We start from the raw sequence: 18,682 nt of genomic DNA, 5'->3' as shown, positions 1-18,682 counted from the left end.
GGTTTTCACCACTATACAGAGACAAGGGAAGGGGTTGGCTGGGGTCCAAAAGGACAGACCCCACATGGAGGGTCAGGGTCATAGAGAACACAGATACCAAGTCACATGGCCATATACGGGATGCACAAATTACCACTGTGGTAATGCCTGCTTCTCACAGGTAGTGGTTCAGATGTGGCAGCAGACTTGGCGAGATCCTTCCAGAGCTCTTGATATTCCAAGCCGGGATAGGGGTCCTCTCCTCCCCGACAAAGGCGCCATCATACTTGGAGGGGTTCCACTGCCTCCTGAGCCCACCCAACTGTTACAAGACAGTAAAGCTGTGACTGCCTTGAGAACCCACTGGCCCACAGGAGAATGTTTTGCTGGAGGTGCCTGCCTGAGCTGGGAAGAAACTCGTTAAACCTTCCTAATGACAAATGCTCCAGCAGGCAGCTGGCAAAGAGCGACTGCTATAGAAAGCAGCCAGATGGGAGCTCAGGTGACTTCAGAAGACTCAGGCCTGTGGGGAGGGAGGGCTCCCTTGAGGTCCAGGCTTAATATTGCTTTGGTCTCCAAGCCTTACTGGTTGCAGCCACCCCCACCAACCAGGCTGGCCCCATCACTTGTAGGTTAGACAGAAACCTTATTGAATTCTGAGCCCTCAGGCCAAGCTAGGCTCAGGGGCAGTCTTAGGAGACATGGGCCCCATAGCCAAGGTGGGGGAGCCCGTTCCTTCTTCTCCCAGCTGCCACTCAAAGCAACATCCATTCCCCAGTTCCCTCTACCAGGATCCCTGTTCTTCTGGGAACTGACAAAGCCCCCCTTTACTCCAGTCGAAGGGGCCTCTGTTGCCATGGAAACAGCATCTGGAGGGTGCTAGGTCTGGTGGCTGAACCTAGGAATAACCAGCCAGAAGTGGGTGGCAGATGCTAGATGCAATATGTTCTCACCAGTAGGCAATCTCTATGTGTGCTGGGGATGGGGTGTGCCAAGGCAGGTGTTGAGCCAGGTTGCCCCAGGATCTCTCCAGATCTACCAGATGGAAGTGGGGTGTACAAGGGTGGTCTGTGGTCCTTGAACAGTCTCCAGGGGAGCTGGCATAACTGGGTCTGGACTGGTGGGGCCCAGAGGTATCTTGCTGCCCTGGAAGTCTATCTAGTGGGAAAAATTCTTGCCATCACCCCCAGGCCCTGGAAAAGGTAGCTTCTTAGGACTGGAAAACAGTTTGGACACCTGGGCTTGGGGCATGGTGAATGACAGTTCCCTTCTTGAGACAGGGCCTCACACCTCACCGCGAAGGTAATGAGATACAAGACCACCAGCCAGTGGTTCCAGATTTAATGGAGGTGCATGGGCGCTGCATCACACCCGAGGCTGAGGTGCTGCATCGCCAGGTGTGCAGCGTCTGCTTTTTGCAACTGAACAGAGGAACAGAGCATAAAACTAACAAGAAACAAGGCCCTCCTGCCTGCCTCTGAGACCTGGGTGTCAGGTCACCTTTGACCCCCTGAGCCTGGGGCTTCCATACCCCCACTGACCTTCTGAAGTTGATTCCTTCAGAAGAAGCCTGGCTAGGACAGCCCCAAATGGGGTCAAACAGGAAGTAGGGAGCTCAGAGTTATTATCTAGAGCCCCTCTCCCAGCCATTTCAGGAACAATAAATACTGTGTGACAGTAGCAGGAAGGGTGTCCATGGGCTGGCTGGCCAGGCGCCTGCCCTCATTCTGTGCGCAGGATGATATGGATGCCCGAATCTGTGAACACTGGCCCACTCATCTCCCCTGTCCGTAGAGCAAACGATGCATCCTCAAACGGTTTCTGCATTTGACCTGTGAGAAACAGCAGAGGCAGTGGGGGTCAGGCACGGGCTGCATGACAGATGGGGCTCCTGCCTGCGCCTAGTCTCAGCACATTCATCACAGGGTTTATGGCCCTGTCGCTGTGTAGTGCTGAGCTGTGGCTCTGGGAAGCCCAAGGACAGCATGAGGGATGGCAGGCAGAGCCGTGCTGTGCTCTTAGACACACTGCATGATGAACTCTGGCTTCCAGCTGAACACAGTCTGTCCTTTCAGGTAGCTTGGGCTGACAGCAGAGGGCCTCACTAAGCTCCCTCTCCCAGGCAGGTGCCCAACACCTCACATTCCCAGCCCATGCAAATGAGATGAAGGAGAGAAGTGAGGAGGGAGAGATCCTGATTCCTTCTGCCCTTGGCACACAAGCCTGAGCTCTGGGCTGCCTATCTGGACCTGACCTTGCCCATTTTCCAACACCTGCCAAAGGGGAAAACAGGATTCTGGGTGAGAAGAGGAGTTCTCAGGGATCCCGTCCTATAGCTCTGCCAGTAGATGCCAACGACATTACAGAGTCACCTTGATGGGCCTAGGAAGGGACAATGATCTTGGAGGGAAGATACCAGGGAGAAGGTTTTACATTCCTTTTGCAGCACAAGAAACACAGGCCAGGAAATCTGAGGGCTGTGCTGCCACCTGGTGGACCATGAAGGCAGAGTAGGGTCTCCCTTCCTTTGTGGGCTCAACCACCCCCAACATCATAGGGAAGGGACTGGGTGTGGTTCTTGCCCACCTCTGCTGAAGGCACCAAGGTCTCCCCTGGCTTTGGCAGAGCTGCAGTCGCTGAACTGTGAGGCCAGAGATTCAAAATCTTCTTCTCCTGACTTAATCTTCTGGATGTAGCCTGCAGGGGCACAAGGGGAGAGCAAGCTACTCCTAGGAGCTGGGCCAGTGCATATAAAGATATGCTACTGCCCTCCAATAACAATTCCCACCCCATCATGTCCAAGCAACCAATCCTGTGTCCTTATCATGTGCACCCATGAAGACAGTCTTCCCACATGCACGACATGTCCCCAGGGTGCAAACCTGTCAGTCATCCCCATGCACCGGTGGTCATACTATGACCTTATAGGTGGGCTAGTCACCCATAGATGTACAAGAATAGAAGCACCCCCACACACTCAGTGACCTCTTCTCAGCCCTGGACAAAAACAGAGTTGGAACCTCACAGCGAATGACTGCCCACCCCTGGGCAGTCCTGGGGCAGTCGGTCTCAAGGCTCTGGAGACCGCAGGAGTATGCAGCCAAGCTCTGCACAGAAGCTGGTGGCATCTTCAGCGGTGGACATCAGGAGTCCCTACTCATGCAACACGAGAGGCACAGAAGATACCCTGAGGTGAGGCTGTAAGGGCAGTGTGTGAGAGTCCACACAACTGTTCCACAGGCAAGCCACACAACAGGCGCCACAATTGGCAGAGCCCAGGAAGCATTAAAGCATCTCCACTAGGCCGTGACTCTCCTGCACGGTCAGGAGGTCAGGGCTATGGAGAAGGTGAATGGTGACTGAAGCAGTCTCAAAATAACAAAGTCACATGTCATAAAGGCTGCCTGAGTTCCATCTCCGGAGTCCACAATGGTGGAAAGAAGAACCAACTCCTGTAAGTTGTCGTCTAACCTTCAAACACACTTGCCAACCATCAAAACAAAATAACAAACAACAACAATATGTAAAGGACTGAGGCTCAGGGCAGTGCGACACCATGTCTGTATGACGCATGTCTCAGGAGCTGGGCGCACATGCATGCGGGTGCATGGGAGATTATGTTAAGCACACACAGACACTTGCTAGGTGGGGAGCTGCCAGGCACCTCAATCCAGGCAGTGCCTGAGGTGGACCAAAAAGCCTGTGACACACAAGATCCTCTGTCCCCTACTCCTGCCCAACCTGCAGCCACCACACAGACAGATGCCCAGGGTAGCCACTCTGACCTGAGCAGCCCCCAAAGCTTTCCCAGCTGGCCTGGCAGAGACTCCCCAGGGAACCCTGTCCTTTTATTTCTGAGATAGAGCCTCCTATGCAGCCTGGGCTCTCCCTGAACCCTCAGCTTCTGGAGTGTTGGGGTCATAAGCATGCATTGTCACAATAGACTCCATAATGAGCTCTTTGCATGTCAGGGTGGCCTGACACAGCTGCTCCTAGACTTCCACTTACCCATTCTTCCTGCCTGATCTTCAAAAGGTTTCTGAATACCTGTGAGCAGCCCAGTGTGCACACCACTGAAGGTCCCAATGGTGCCTGTCTGACAGCTACTACTGCTACAACCACTATCTTGAAGCCTAGAAACCCAACCACTTCCCAAGGGCTCTGGGCCTCAGGTTTCTGTAGGGTCAATGCTTGGCACAAAGGGCAGGCAGTATGACTGAGAGCCCAGACGGCACCCCTATCTGAATGCACTGCAAGGCAGCTACTCTGGTGCTTGGTCTGCATACTGCCAGGGTACACCTGACTATCAGGGGCTCCCCAGTTCCGCTCTGTTCTGCCTATCCTTGCTGCCTTGGTCAGAAGTGGTTGTCACCACAAAGCACTGCCTATCAGAGGCACACAAGGTCATGCGGTTTGACCTGCATATCATGGTGACATCTATCTGGAAGACATGGTATTGAGTCCCCTTGTACAGAATGAGTCATATCAGTGACTCTCACGTATTATAAAGTCCTGTTTCTACTCTCCCTGGATGCCTGGCTGTATTCGCAGGTCCACCTTCACAGCACTGGACTCCCCATGTTCTTCTCTGGAGAACAAAGGATATACCCCAAATCTGCCCACCTAGATGTAGCCATGGCCAGATATGATAGGGTTTCTTTCTTTCCTTTCTTCCTTCCTTCCTTTCTTTCAAGATTTATTTATTTTTTATGTATAAAGTGTTCTGTCTGTCTGTATGCTTGCTGGCCAGAAGAGGGCACCAGATCTCACTACAGATGGCTGTGAGCCACCATGTGATTGCCGGGAATTGAACTCAGGACCTCTAGAAGAGCAGTCAGTGCTCCCAACCTCTGAGCCATCTCTCCAGCCCATTTCTTTCTTTTTTTAAATTTATTTTTATTTTATGAGCATTTGGTGCTTTGCCTCCATGTATCCCTATGTGAGAGTGTCAGATCTTTGGAGTTATATATAGACAGTTGATAGATAATTTCATGGGTGCTGGGAATTGAACCCAGTCCTCTGGAAGAGTAGTCAGCTGAGTTATCTCTCCAGCTGTCCCCTCCCCACCAGCTATAGTTTCTTACTCATTGTCAAGTTACAGCTGTTTAATAATGAAAGCACTGGGCTGGATGGTGCATGCCTATGAATCCTGGCACTCAGGACACTGAGGCAATCTGGGCTACATAATGAGATACTGTCACAAAAAAAAAATTTAGCCAGATTTCCTTGTTTACCAATGCTCCCCACCTCTGTACCTGTGCACTAGACAGGAGTTCCTGGAGGCTAAGGAATTCATGAATAAGTGAAGTAAAAACTAGCCACAAGGAAGGAGACAGGGACCTATCACTATTCTAGAGACACTGCCATCTCTTGCTTTTTGTCACCTGGACCTCTGTACTCAAGAGCTGAGGCCAGACTTCCTGGGCTTCCTCCAGGACAAATCCCAGCCTCACTGGGAGGCAGGACGAAACAGCACCCCAGCCAGGACTCTGGGGGAGAATTCTCCCTTTGGGAGCAGCCTCTCCAGAGCTCCCACACTGGAATAGGGCCCTCTACTTGCTTTGGGATTGTGGTGGTTTGAATATGAAAACCCCCATAGGCTCATATATTTGAATGCCTAATCACCAAAGAGTGAAAATGTTTGAAAGGATAAAAGGATTAGGGGTGTAGCCTTGTTGGAGAAAGTGTATTGCCAGGGGTGGACTCTGAGGTTTCAAAAGTCCACACCAGGCCCAGTGTTTCTCTCTCTCTGCCTGCCTGTGGATCAGGATGTAAATAAAGTTCTCAGCTACTTCTCCAGTGCCAATTGTGCCACCATGCTCCCTGCTATGACGATAATGGACTAACCTCTGAAATGGTAAGTAAGCCCCCAATTAAATGCTTGCTTTTATAAGAGCTGCCTTGGTCATGGTGTCTCTTCACAGCAACGGAACAGTGACTAAGAAAAGGGCATTCAGGAGCCCCCTAGACAGCAAGCCTAACAGATGAATATCCATCTCTGCAGACATTTGTGGGCTCAGCAGTCTAAGGCTCAGAAGAGAGTCAGGCCATGCTCTAATTCCAGTTGCTGGATCTGATTCTATTCTGTGGTTGCCCAGCCTTATGAATATCCAATGGCCAAAAGGAGGGTTGATTCTGCTTCTGGGAGCCTCATAAAATGATTGTACTATGAATTGGGGCATTGGGGAGCCAGGGAGATGGTTCAGTGGGTAAAGGTGCTTGTGCCATCCCTGACTATTTGAGCTCCACCCTCAGGACCCCCACAGTGGAACAGGAGAACCAACTCCTGCAGGTTTTCTTCTAACCTCAACATGTCTGCAGTGGCATGCTTGCATGCATACAAATAAATGAGTGTAAAAGAAAAAAAAAATAATGGGTTAATGGGAGCTCTTACTTCAGAGGGTTATTCTGAGAGACGAATGTGTGACTGTCATAGGCTGATGCAGAACAAGTCCTTGACAGATATAAATGCTCATTGCTCTGTTATAGGCTGCATGATAATTAATGTCCCAATATTCACAATGAAGAAGTCCTGGTTCCTGATATTACTATCCTTGGAGATAAGGAGTTTACAAAGGTGGGCCCTGAAATATAAGCACCTGTTCATAAAAAGAGACACTGTTAGGCTAAGGTTTTAGCTCAGTTGGCAGAGTGCTCACCTTCCTGCACCAGGCCCCACGTTCAATCTCCAAACTAGGAATGGTGGCATAAACCTAAAATCCTAGTACTTAGAAGCTAGAGGTGGACAGGTCAGAAGTTCAAGGTTACCCTTGGCTACGTGGGGAGTTTAAAAGTCAGCCTAAGCTGTATAAGCTCTATCAGTAAAGGGGTGGGGTAGGGAGAACAAACATAAAGTAGCCAAGATCGCCAAAGGACACAACCAACAGAAGCAGCTGTCTGCAAGACAAGAAAAGCAATCTCATCAGGAACCTGATGAGGAAGGTGAGAAGGCACAGGTCTGTGGTGGCTAGTGAGAGTCAATCTTGGGGAAAGGCATGAGGCATGCACTTTTCTAGAACCTTGGAAAAGAAACTTCTGTCACCTAAGCTACCTAGCATGCATGCACGCACGCACACACACACACACATACATACACACACGTGCGCGCACACAGACTGAAGAGATAGCTTAGAAGTTAAGAGCACTGGCTGCTCTTACAAAAATCTTAGGTTCAGGGGCTGGAGAGATGGCTCAGTGGTTAAGAGCACTGCCTGCTCTTCCAAAGGTCCTGAGTTCAATTCCCGGCAACCACATGGTAGCTCACAACCATCTGTAAAGAGGTCTGGTACCCTCTTCTGCCCTGCAGACATGCACACAGAATATTGTATACTAAATAAATAAATAAATATTTAAAAAAAAATCTTGGGTTCAGTTTCCAACAACCACATGGTAGCTCACAAATCTACTTCCAATTTTAGGGAACGCAATGCCTTTTCTAGCCTCCTCTGACACTAGGCACACACAAGGTACACATACGTTCAAGCAGGCAAAAGACACATACATATATTTATCAAAAATAGGCAGTTAAAAAACAAAACAAAACAAATCAAAGAATGATTCAACAACAAAGTCTGCCAACCTTGCGGTAAATTACAAAGGAAAAGTGGCCAGTCTCTGCCTGTGGGACAAAACTGACTATCACTCTGCAGAGCCAGCCAGTACTGTGCTCACCAGACCTACCCACAGACGCCCTGGCCCCTCTCTAATGACCAAAACTGCCTCCTATCACTGCATTGCTACAATGGTTAACACTCACTCATTTTACAGAAGAGAAAACTGAGTCTTGAGTGAGGCTGAGTCTCCCAGAACACAGAGCTTAGCAGACACAGCCACTACGCTGGCTTTCTAGACCTGGTCAATCCAAATGGCAAATAGAAAGAAAAGAGAGAGGGGCCTATGTGGGCCGAGTTCATCCCACGTGTAGATACTTCTTTTCAAGGTCTTCAAGTAGCCTAGGCTGGCCTTGAACTCATTATGTAGGACCCAGAACTCAAAATAAATAAATAGATAGATAGATGGATAGATAAATAAATAAAATTGCAGGGGCTGGAGAGATGGCTTAGAGGTTAAGAGCACTGGTTGCTCTTCCAGAGGTCCTGAGTTCAATTCTCAGCAACTGCACGGTGGCTCACAACCATCTATAGTAAGATCTGGTGCCCTCTTCTGGCCTGCAGGCATATATGCAGGCAGAACTCTGTATACATAATAAATAAATCTTTTTAAAAATTGTATTTATTTCTGCACACATGACAGTATTTTCACTGAGGCCAGAGGACAGCTTGAGGGAGGTGGTTCTCTTCTTCAACTGTGTGGGTCCCAGGAACCGAATTCAGGCCCTCAGGTTTACTGGCAAGTGTCTTTCCATCACATCACCAAGCTTGAGTTTCTGATCCTTTATCTATCTCTATGCTGAGATTACAGATGCTGGATTCACAGGGTACTAGACACTGAAGCCAGGGCTTCCTGCAAGCTAGGGAGCATGCTAACAACTGAGCTACAACCCCAGTACAATGCAGGCACTTCTCTAGAAGTGACAGCTGAGCGGACTGGGTGGAGGGTTTGGTGGCCCCCTTCTACAAGGCCCCCATGATGGGCAGTACTTCTTGTCAGTTTGGCAGAAACTGGAATAACCTGGAAGATGGGCTGCTGTGGATCCTGGGGGAATTATCCCAATCATGTTTACTGATACGAGGGACCCATCTTACTTGTTGGCAGGACCACCCCCCCCCCCCCGGGTAGGGGATCCCAACCCAAGACAGAGGATGCAAATGGAACACCAGCACAGGCACATGGCTCTTTGTTCCTGACACCATGATGGCCCCCACTCTTGCCACTATGACTTTTTTGTTGTGAACTGTGAGTCCAAACAAACCTTTCTCCCCTAAACTGTGTATTGTTTTCTTTTTAAACTTAAAAGGTGAGAGAACAACTCCGAGGAGCAGGCTCTCTCCTTCCATCACGGGAATTCTGGGAACAGAATGCAGGTCCTCAGGTTTAGCAGCGAGTGCCTGTGTTGGCTGAACCCTCTTGCTGGCCTCCGTCAGGGTTATTCTGTCACAGGATCAGGAAAATTAACTGAGACCTCCCAACAAGTCCCCATCTCCCCCACTCACCATTGATCAGCTCCAGGGCCTCCTCCTTGCTCCTGGTGATCTTTTCCTGCCGCCAGGATGAGGGCCTCCGAGACTGGCTGTGCTTCACCAGCAAGTGCGAGCAGCGCACCCTGGCTGGCTCTCCCTGGCCATTCTTGCTACTGCCTCCAACACTGCTGCCACCACTGGGCCGCTCCCACTGGCTGGCATTGGTGATGTGATTGAAGTAGTATACCCGACCTGGGGGAGAGTAGCACCTAGTTCAGCTGAGGCTGGGTTGAGAAGGACTCCATCCTGAAAGCCAGGATGAGGACTGGCTTGGGAGGTATTTTCTTTAGCAGACCCATTTCCTGTTCCACCCTGTGCTATAGGCATGGAAGGATACTGTCCCCACCCACCAGGACCTGTTTCAGACAGGACTGTATTAATGCTCTAGGTGGAGAGAGACAGGCACTAAACCAGCAAATCAGAAAAAACAAAAAAAAAAAAATCAAACAAAAAACCACAACTGCCAGTTTTGCATGATGGCTCAGCAGATAAAGGAGCTCGCCAGAGTCTGACCACCTGAGTTTGAGCTTCAGGAACTTGCTTAGTAGAAGGAGAACCCACCCACCTTAAGATGCCCTCTGACCTCCACATGTGCACATGCCATCCTACAAAATACATGAAATCAAAGTTCAAGAGCATCCTCAGCTATAGAGTTTGAGAGCAACTTTGGCTACAGGGGATCCAATTTCAAAAATACATAAGCAAACAAAATACTGTGGGCCTGGGGCTCCAGCTCAGATACAGTGCTTGCCTGGCATCTGTGAGGTTCTAGTTTCAAGTTCCAGTATCACACATTCACCAAAAAGGTAAGAACATGACTGTTTCTATCCATCAACTCACTGCAAACAAAACCCAGGCATCACCTCCTCTATCTCGCTCACAGCAGCAACCACTATGCCTCGTGTATAAACAAGAGGTAGATACTTCCAAAGCTCTATTCTTTTTTGGGGAGGGAGGGTTTCAAGACAGGGATTCTCTGTGTAGCTTTAGCTGTTCCAGAACTCACTCTGTACACCAATCTGGCCTTGAACTCAGAGACCTACCTGCCTGTCTCCTGCCTGCTGGGATTAAAGTCGTTCACCACCACTGCCCAGCCCAAAGCTTTATTCTTAATTCCTACCCTGGTAGCCTAAATTGGAGAGCAAGGAAGCAGCATTACTATGGGGCCTGATATCATCTAAGAGACATCTAAGTGACAGTGAGGAGCAAAAAGTGGAGGACAAATCAAAAACTTAAGGGAAAAGCCTGGTTTGGTAGGGCACACCTATAAGCCTAGCAGTAGAGAGACTGAGGCAGGAGGATGGATATCTGCTGTTGAAGTCAGTCAGGGTAAATCTGCAAGACTGTCTCAAAAAATCTGAAGGAGCTGGGCAGTGGTGTGGCACGCCTTTAATCCCAGCCCTCCGGAGGCAGATTTCAAGGCCAGCCTGGTCCATAGAGCAAGTTCCAGAACAGGCTCCAAAGCTACAAAGAAACCCTGTCTCGAAAAACCAAAACAAGAACAACAAAAATCTGAAGGAGAAAACCCTGTCTCAAAAAAAAAAAAAAATACATACACACACACACACACACATACAAATAAAAGTGAAGGAGAGTTGATTGTGGTTGTATTTGCTGAAGGAGGCGGAGACAGGAGGGTCACAAGCTTGAGACTAGCCTGGGCTATACAATTTTAGCCAGGCGGTGGCGGCACACGCCTTTAATTCCAGGCAGAGGCAGGTGGATTTGAGTTTAAGACCAGCCTGATCTATAGGGTAAGTTCCAGGACAGCCAGGGCTACACAAAAACCTGGTTTCTCCAAAAAAAAAAAAAAACAAAAAAAAAACCTGAGAAAGGAGGAAGAGAAGGGAGGGTCCTGGCAGGAGCTTGAAGGAAGGACCAAGATTCTGGGTCACTCCAAGGGCTTAGAATCTTTCTGGGTTAAAGCACCAAGAAAGGCTGGGTAGCTGGGTGGTGGTGGTACATGACTTTAATACTAGCACTCCGGGAGGCAGAGGCAGGCGGATCGCTGTGACTTCGAGGCCAACTTGATCTACAAGGGGCAGTTCCAGGACAGGATCCAAAACTACAGAAAAACCCTGTCTCGTAAAACAAAAACGCCCCCTCACTATGGGGGCTGGAGAAATGGCTCAAGAGATTCTTTTTTTTTTTTTTTTTTTTTTGGTTTTTCGAGACAGGGTTTCTCTGTGGCTTTGGAGCCTGTCCTGGAACTAGCTCTCTAGACCAGGCTGGTCTCGAACTCACAGAGATCCGCCCACCTCTGCCTCCCGAGTGCTGGGATTAAAGGCGTGCGCCACCATCGCCCGGCTCAAGAGATTCTTAAGAGCATAAACTGCTCTTGTAGGGGACAGGGGCTGGATTTCCAGCACACACATGGAGGCTCACTGCTGTCTGTAATGCTGGTCTGAGGGCATCTAGCATCCTCTTCAGGCTTCTGTGGGTACTTCATGCACATGGTGAGACACGTACAAGCATAGTAACACATTTTTTTTTTAAGAAAAAGTCTACGTAGTCCTGGGTTAACTATGAACTGGACACCCTCCCGCTTCTGCCTCTTAGGTGCTGGAAATACAGCTATGTGCTACCACACCCACCTAGAAGTGCGTTTACGCTAGAGGTTACAACCTCAGGCCAGGAATGAACAGCCTGGACAGGAGCATGGACTGCAGGGCTAAATCCAACTAAAACTTTAGTAATTGGCCATCTCCCTGAACCTCAGCTTTCTCATCTGAAAATCTGGGGCAAGAGAATAAGGACATCAGAGCGAGGTACGGTGTCACACGAGTGTAGCCCAGTGCTTGAGAGGCTGAAGTACAAGAATCTTGAACTGGAGGCTAACTTGGACTACACAGCAGGAGACTATCTTAGTGAGTAGGTAATCCCCACACTCAGAGCTGAGGAAGACCAGAGGTTCAAGGTCATCCTACTATAGGCAGCAAGTTCAGGACTAGTCTGAGAGTTCTCTCTCTCTCTCTCTTTCTCACACACACACACACAGACAGAAAGAAAGAGAGGGGAGGGAGGGAGCGGCAAATTAAAAAAAAAAAAAGTGGCCCAAGGGTAAATGTGCTTTCAGTCAAGTCTAAAGATGTGAGTTTGAGCTCTGATACTCTCATGGTGGAAACAGAGAGACCCCTGCAAGCTATTGTCTGATTGCCACATGCACATACACTAAATATACTACTACTAATATTTACTAAAAAAGATTCTATATCAATAAATAAGCTGGGCAAAGCGGTGCATGTCTGTAATCCCAGTACTTGGGGGGGCTGAAGCGGGAGGATGGAGCAACCTGTCCATGTAAGATTCAGCCTTTTCACCTCCAACCCCCTACTAAAAAGGGGAAAAGAAAGTAAAAACACTAAACCTAGTCGTGTTAATTCAGAGAGAACTATGTCTTCAGTGTCCAGCACCCTGATGTTCAGTAAGAATTATAAGTGAGCTCTGTAGGCAGCAGCGACCCTGGCTCTGCCGGGGATGCCGGCCGCTCTTCTGGGCGTTGCCGCTGACACTGGCAAGGGGACTCTGGGGACAGACACTCACTGCATTCTAGGGCATTCCCAGTCCCTGAACAGCATCATCTGATGAGTTCTTTCCGGGTCCTGGCCTCCGTTTCCCCACTAGGAAAATGAGAGTAATCCCTTCCTTGAAAGATGGGCACGACAGAGAGAGAGGAGAAGGGAGAGGGAGAGAATGAGCCAGGAAAAGGAGAGGAAGGGAGAGGGAGGGGTGAGCGGGATAGAGATGGAGGGAGGGAGGTGAGGGATAGGGGAGAAAGGAACCACACCGACGTGCAGACTTGTGAAAGAAGTTGAACTCTTTCAAAGCACTTGACACCATGCCTGGCCCAGAGGTGAACCGGCCTGTTTATAAGACGTCGCTGTCACAGGATCCCGCGCTAGAGATGACCGGGCACGTGCCACAGATGCTGCCCGAGAACCCAGATCTGGGAGGCCCACGCCCACTGTACCGGGTCGGGGTCTCTTCCTCCCAATGGAGCCCCGAGGTGCAGCCTCGTCTCTTAGCGGCGTCCGGGCCCAGCAGTGAGCGAGGGTCCGGGCGTGCCCGTACCCCCCACCTCCTGCCTCAGTTTCTGGCTCTCCAGGCCCGTTACGCCGCGGAGGAGTCCAGCCCTCCACGCCCGAGGCAGGGCGGCGATACGGCCCGCCTGTCCCCGTGAGCTCGAGCCCAACTTCTCCAATCTCGCGAGGCCCCGGCCCGGCCCCTGGCCGACCCGCAAGAGGTACCTGAGCTGCGACTCATGCGCTTCTCCCAGCCCGGCGGCAGCTTCTCCTCGTCCGCCATCTTCCCTCCTGCCGCAGCGCCCGCTCCGCCTCCGCGGCTCTGACCCCGCGCCAACCTGCGCCGCTGCTGATTGGCTCGTTCAGTGGAGACGTCCATTGGACGGCCCCGCGGCGCCTCAAGCGCTCTAGCATTTTATTGGACTCACCGGCGATTTCCTGGCCCGCCCCTGCACGTACTCTCCGCCCCCCGCCCCGACATCACTGCTGATTGGCCCATCTAGAAACAACGTCCATTGGACGCCCAGGCTCCCTTTAAGCGTCAACCTTCCTGGTGGGCTTAGCCCACAGAGTAGAGCTTATTGATTGGCTTCTGCGACAGCCAGTCCGCCTTATTGAGCCGCTCACGGAGGTCGGTCGGCCTCTGCGCGGAAGCGGCTTGCTGGTAAGGAGGTATCTGGTGCATTTGCTGTATTTTACCGTTGCCATAGCAATGCAGTTGCCTTGGTGACGAGAAGCTAAGTGCCCAAAGCCTAAATTTGGCTTTTCAGTTCTCCCTCTTCCCACCCGTTTCCTCCAAAGCGAAGTGGTCCTTTTTCGATTTTGCAAAGCTAACCATTTCACTAGTCTATTCACCCACTTTCCAAGTCTTTTTTTTGGAACCTACTTAACTTATTCCTTCTCCATCTGGCTCCTTCCTAAGTCCTGGCTGGGTGATAGCACTGCCACTAGGATGAGGAAAGGGAAGAGGGTGGGCGGCTTGGACGACCAGTTTAAGTCAATTGACAGTTTATGGAGGAAACTGACGTGGTGGTGCATAACCAGCATTCAGGAGTTCGAGGCCAGCCTGGTCTACAAAGTGAGTTCCAAGGCAGCCAAGGTTACACACAGAAACCCTGTCTGAAACAAAGCAAAGCAAAGCTGGGCGGTGATGGTGCATGCCTTTAATCCGAGCACTTGGGAGGCAGAGGCAGGCGGATCTCTAAACTCGAGGCCAGCCTGGTCTACAAAGTGAGTTCCAGGGCAGCTAGAGCTAAACAGTGAAACCCTGTCTCGAAAAACCTGTAGTGATATTTCATTTTATTTTAATAAATAAAACTTGCCTGAAGTGCAGAGAGTAAAACAGCCACAATGGCCAGCTACAGACCAGGCCGCAACAACACACACCTTTAATCCCAGTAGCCACACTAGTTTGTCAGAGAAACCTGGCAATGCACGCCTTTAATGCCAGAACTAGAAAGGATTGTAAAACGCGCGGAGGTCTCAGCCAACAGACGCGGGCCAATGGTTCCCTGTTGGGATCCCGACTCCAGCCCAGGAGCAGTCTCGTAGCTTGATCACCCAGGAAACGAAACTGTAAGAGGACTAAGAGGAACACGTTTGGTTCTGTTTGGGACGCCGTTCGCAGCTGGAAATAGGTAATGGACTGTCAGACCAGACTTCCATCCTGTCCAGCCTGCCCTCCTTTCAGTCTTTTCATATTGTTATTCTGGGTTTGGACTGCGCTGGGAAGACGACAGTTTTGTATAGGCTGCAGTTCAATGAGTTTGTAAATACTGTACCTACCAAAGGATTTAACACTGAGAAAATTAAGGTAACCGTGGGCAATTCCAAGACAGTCACTTTTCACTTATGGGACATAGGTAGTTAAGAGAAGTTAAGGCCACTGTGGAAGTCATATACCCGATGCACAGATGGCACTGTGTTCGTGATGGACTCTGTAGATGTGGAGCGAATGGAAGAAGCCAAAATGGGACTTCATAAAATAACTAGGCTATCAGAAAATCAGGAGGGTCCCTGAGCTTATAGTCGCTAACAAGCAAGACCCGAGGAACTCGCTGTCTCTCTCAGAAATTGAGAAATTGTTAGCAATGGGGAAACTGAGCTCGCCAGCCCCTTGGCACCTGCAGCCCACCTGTGCAATCATAAGAGACGGACTAAAAGAAGGACTTGAGAAACTACACGATATAATTAAAAGAAGAAAAATGTTGTGGCAACAGAAAAGAGATGAGTGGCTGTGTCCTTCGTGTGGGTGTGGAAGGTTTCCTAGGGCTGGTTCTGACGAGTTGAAGAGAGCCTGGTTTGTCTGTCTGCCCTCCCAGATGCTATTACAGCTTTGTTTGGTTGAACAGTCAGATACCTGACTTTGTTGCCTTGGGAAAGATGAGTAAATGCAATGCTTCTCAAAGTGGTCTCTTCTCCCCAACCCACAGATCTTTTGGTACTACCATTTTGGGAAGTCAAAAAAGGCTGGTAATTGGCCAGAAAACAATTGAGTGGAAATATTTGACCTGAAGTTAGTGAAATAAAACTTTGAAGAGTGAAAAAAAACCCAACAACAACAACAAAAAAGACAGCTCTCAGACAGTCTCATTCTGAGATTCTTGGGAGGCAGAATCGCCATTTCAGACTGAGGTAGAGGTACGAGCCAGTGGCTAGCTGTTTTACTTTTCAGACCTTCAGGTTAAATTCCAATTTCTGACTCTGAGCTTTCAAAAACAACAACAACAAAAAAAAAAGGGGGATTTTTTTCAGTTTACCAGGTCTGCACATAGTGCACATTCATGTATACATGCAGGTGAAGCATAAAATTTTTAAAATGTTACTTTATGCCAGTGGTGGCAGGCAGAGGCCACCTCAGATCTCTGAGCTCGAGGCCAGCCTGGTCTACAGAGGGAGTTCGGTACAGCCAGGGCTACACATAGAAACCCTGTCTCTAAAAACCAAAAGGTTACTTAAAAAAAAAAACCTATTACATTTATAAGAAAGGCTGCCATGATAACTGTGTAGAGGACAATTTATGGCAATCTGTTCTCTCCTTCCACCATGGGGCCCTGGAGGTCAAACTAAAGTTGTCAGGCTTGGTACAAGTGCCTTTACTCATCTTACTGGCCATGGATACTTAATGATTTTCAAAGACACCAATGGGGGAAGGTTCAATTCCAGTTCAATAATGCAGATGCTTAGGTGGCCTCAAAAGGATGACACTCAGTGACATGAACTCATGAAAGGGCATTAAAGGTAAGATGTGGGGTGTGGATTCAAAGCCTCACTCTACCGCTTGCTTACTCTCAACGATTCAGCCCTCCCACTGCAAAGTGTAGATAAGTGGTAATACCTCTTGCTGATGTGAAGATCAAATAACTTATTCCTATATAAAGCTTTCAGGTTAGGATCAGGGGTGTTAGCCAGTAAGAAACAAACAAACAAACAAAAACTTACTAGGTGAGAAAAACAAATCACAAGGCAGGTAGCAATTATGGTACAAAAGCACGGATCAAGGAGTGAGTAAGAGCATTCACTACAGGTCTGATGGCTATTTCACTGGTAAGTCCATCTACCCTGTTCCTGAAGCAAAGGATTCTTTGCTGGTGTTGGTGCCCACTTCTTTGGCATCCCAAAAGACTGGAAACTAGCCGGGCGGTGGTGGCGCACGCCTTTAATCCCAGCACTCGGGAGGCAGAGGCAGGTGGATCTCTGTGAGTTCGAGACCAGCCTGGTCTACAAGAGCTAGTTCCAGGATAGGCTCCAAAACCACAGAGAAACCCTGTCTCGAAAAACCAAAAAAAAAAAAAAAAAAAAAAAAGACTGGAAACTGGCAGCTCTCTAGGACTTCCCTGGGACTATATATATACATGTCTAATTCTCCCAGCTAGCCTCTATCCATATCTATCTATCTATCTATCTATCTATCTATCTACCTATCTATCATCTATCTATCTATTTTCCCCTCTAGCCTCTATCTATCATCTAATTTACCCCTTTTGCATCTATCTATCGATCTATCTATCTAATTTTCCCAGCTAGTATCTATCTATCTATCTATCTATCTATCTATCTATCTATCTTCCCCTCTAGCCTCTATTTATCTATCATCTAATTTCCCCCTTTTGCATCTATCTATCTATCTATCTATCTATCTATCTATCTATCTATCTATCTATCTAATTTTCCCAGCTAGCCTCAAGTACAAGTAGTAAGTAACAAAGACACCAAATCTCAAACAAGGTAAAAGGCTAGAACTGACAGCGAAGATTGTCGTCTGACCTCCATAAGCAGGCCATGGCACAGGTTCATACATGAACTCAAATGCATACCATGGTATATGGATGTCTGTTCCGTCACATGCACACACATGAACATAAGTAAAAATGTAACAAAAAATTTAAATCCAAATAGTATACATGTAAATATATACTTACTTATATATGTGGGTGTTATGGCTATTCTTTGTTGTCAACTTGACTACATTTGGGATTAACTAAAACTCAAGCAGCTGGGTACACTTTGTGAGGAATTTTCTTTCATGATTGGATCATTTGAGGTGGGAAAGCCACCCTAAACCTTAATATTTTGAGTTGGGAAGAGCCACCTTTAATCTGGGCCATCCCTTCCAACTGGCAGCCCATATAAGCCATGAAGAAGGAAGCACTTGCTCTTTGCTTGCTCACCCACTCTCCCTGGCAGGTCCACTTCTTTGCTGGCATTAGAACTTCTTCAGGATTCTGGCATGTAACTCAAGACTAGCTGAGAAATCCTGCCTCACAGATTCCTGGCCTTTACCCTGAGACAGCCACCGTTGGAGTAGTTGGACCATAACCGTAAGCCTCTAACAAACCCCGAGTGTTTGTGTCTTCATCCTGCCAGTTGTTTCTCTACAGAACCCTAGTACAGTGGGTTTTAAAACAGATCATTGTAGCCCATTGTGCTACTTTTCTCACTCCTATAACAAAATAGCCGATAAAAGCAATTTTAGGATTTTACCAACTAGCTACATACCCAGCTGCTTTCCACTTTTTCAGATGGGGTTTCTTGCTTAGATTGGTCCTACTTTGGCCACTCAACATAGCTTTGTTTGTTTTCACAAGAATGTAGGATGTGTTTCTGTGAGTGCTTAGATGTGGAGGGTAGAGGACAACCTTGAGTGTCATTTTAGGAACACAATCTACCTCCTTTTAGACAGTTCTTGGCCTAAAGCACACCAATTAAGATAGACTGGCTAGCTAGCAAGCCCCAGAGATCTTCCTGTTTCTACCTGCTAAATGCTGAGATTAAAAGTGTACACCTGCCGGGCAGTGGTGGCGCATGCCTTTAATCCCAGCACTCGGGAGGCAGAGGTAGGCGAATCTCTGTGAGTTCGAGGCCAGCCTGGTTCCAGGACAGGCTCCAAAGCTACAGAGTTCCAGCCGTGTCTCTACCCTCCTTATGCAGGTTAATGATATATGAGGGTGACAATACTCATAGGATCTCTGCCCATTGGTGACTCAAACCCAACAGCAGAGCTCTGGGTCCCATTCTACTAGGCTACTCCATCATGACTTC

The 18,682-nt window shown here is 48.8% G+C and overlaps 1 protein-coding gene and 1 pseudogene across 1 annotated transcript; one reads left to right on the top strand and one right to left on the bottom strand.

Moving 5' to 3' along the window:
* Positions 1-1,306: 1,306 nt before the first annotated feature.
* Positions 1,307-13,468, bottom strand: Pin1 (peptidylprolyl cis/trans isomerase, NIMA-interacting 1). Its single transcript, XM_041657377.1, has 4 exons — positions 13,367-13,468; positions 9,093-9,311; positions 2,566-2,676; positions 1,307-1,811 (listed from the first exon to the last, which is right to left on the bottom strand). The coding sequence occupies exons 1-4, from the start codon at positions 13,422-13,424 to the stop codon at positions 1,702-1,704; spliced, it is 498 nt and encodes a 165-aa protein (XP_041513311.1). The 5' UTR covers positions 13,425-13,468; the 3' UTR covers positions 1,307-1,701.
* A 625-nt stretch (positions 13,469-14,093) lies between these two features.
* Positions 14,094-15,504, top strand: LOC121451354 (annotated as a pseudogene).
* Positions 15,505-18,682: the final 3,178 nt, after the last annotated feature.

The sequence above is a fragment of the Microtus oregoni genome, unplaced genomic scaffold (genome assembly GCF_018167655.1).
Source record: "Microtus oregoni isolate MIOR12 unplaced genomic scaffold, Mior012 000008F_ref0000371, whole genome shotgun sequence".
Taxonomy (NCBI): Eukaryota; Metazoa; Chordata; class Mammalia; order Rodentia; family Cricetidae; genus Microtus; species Microtus oregoni.
Note: the sequence above shows the minus strand (reverse complement) of the source record. Positions and strands in the feature narration are given on the sequence as shown.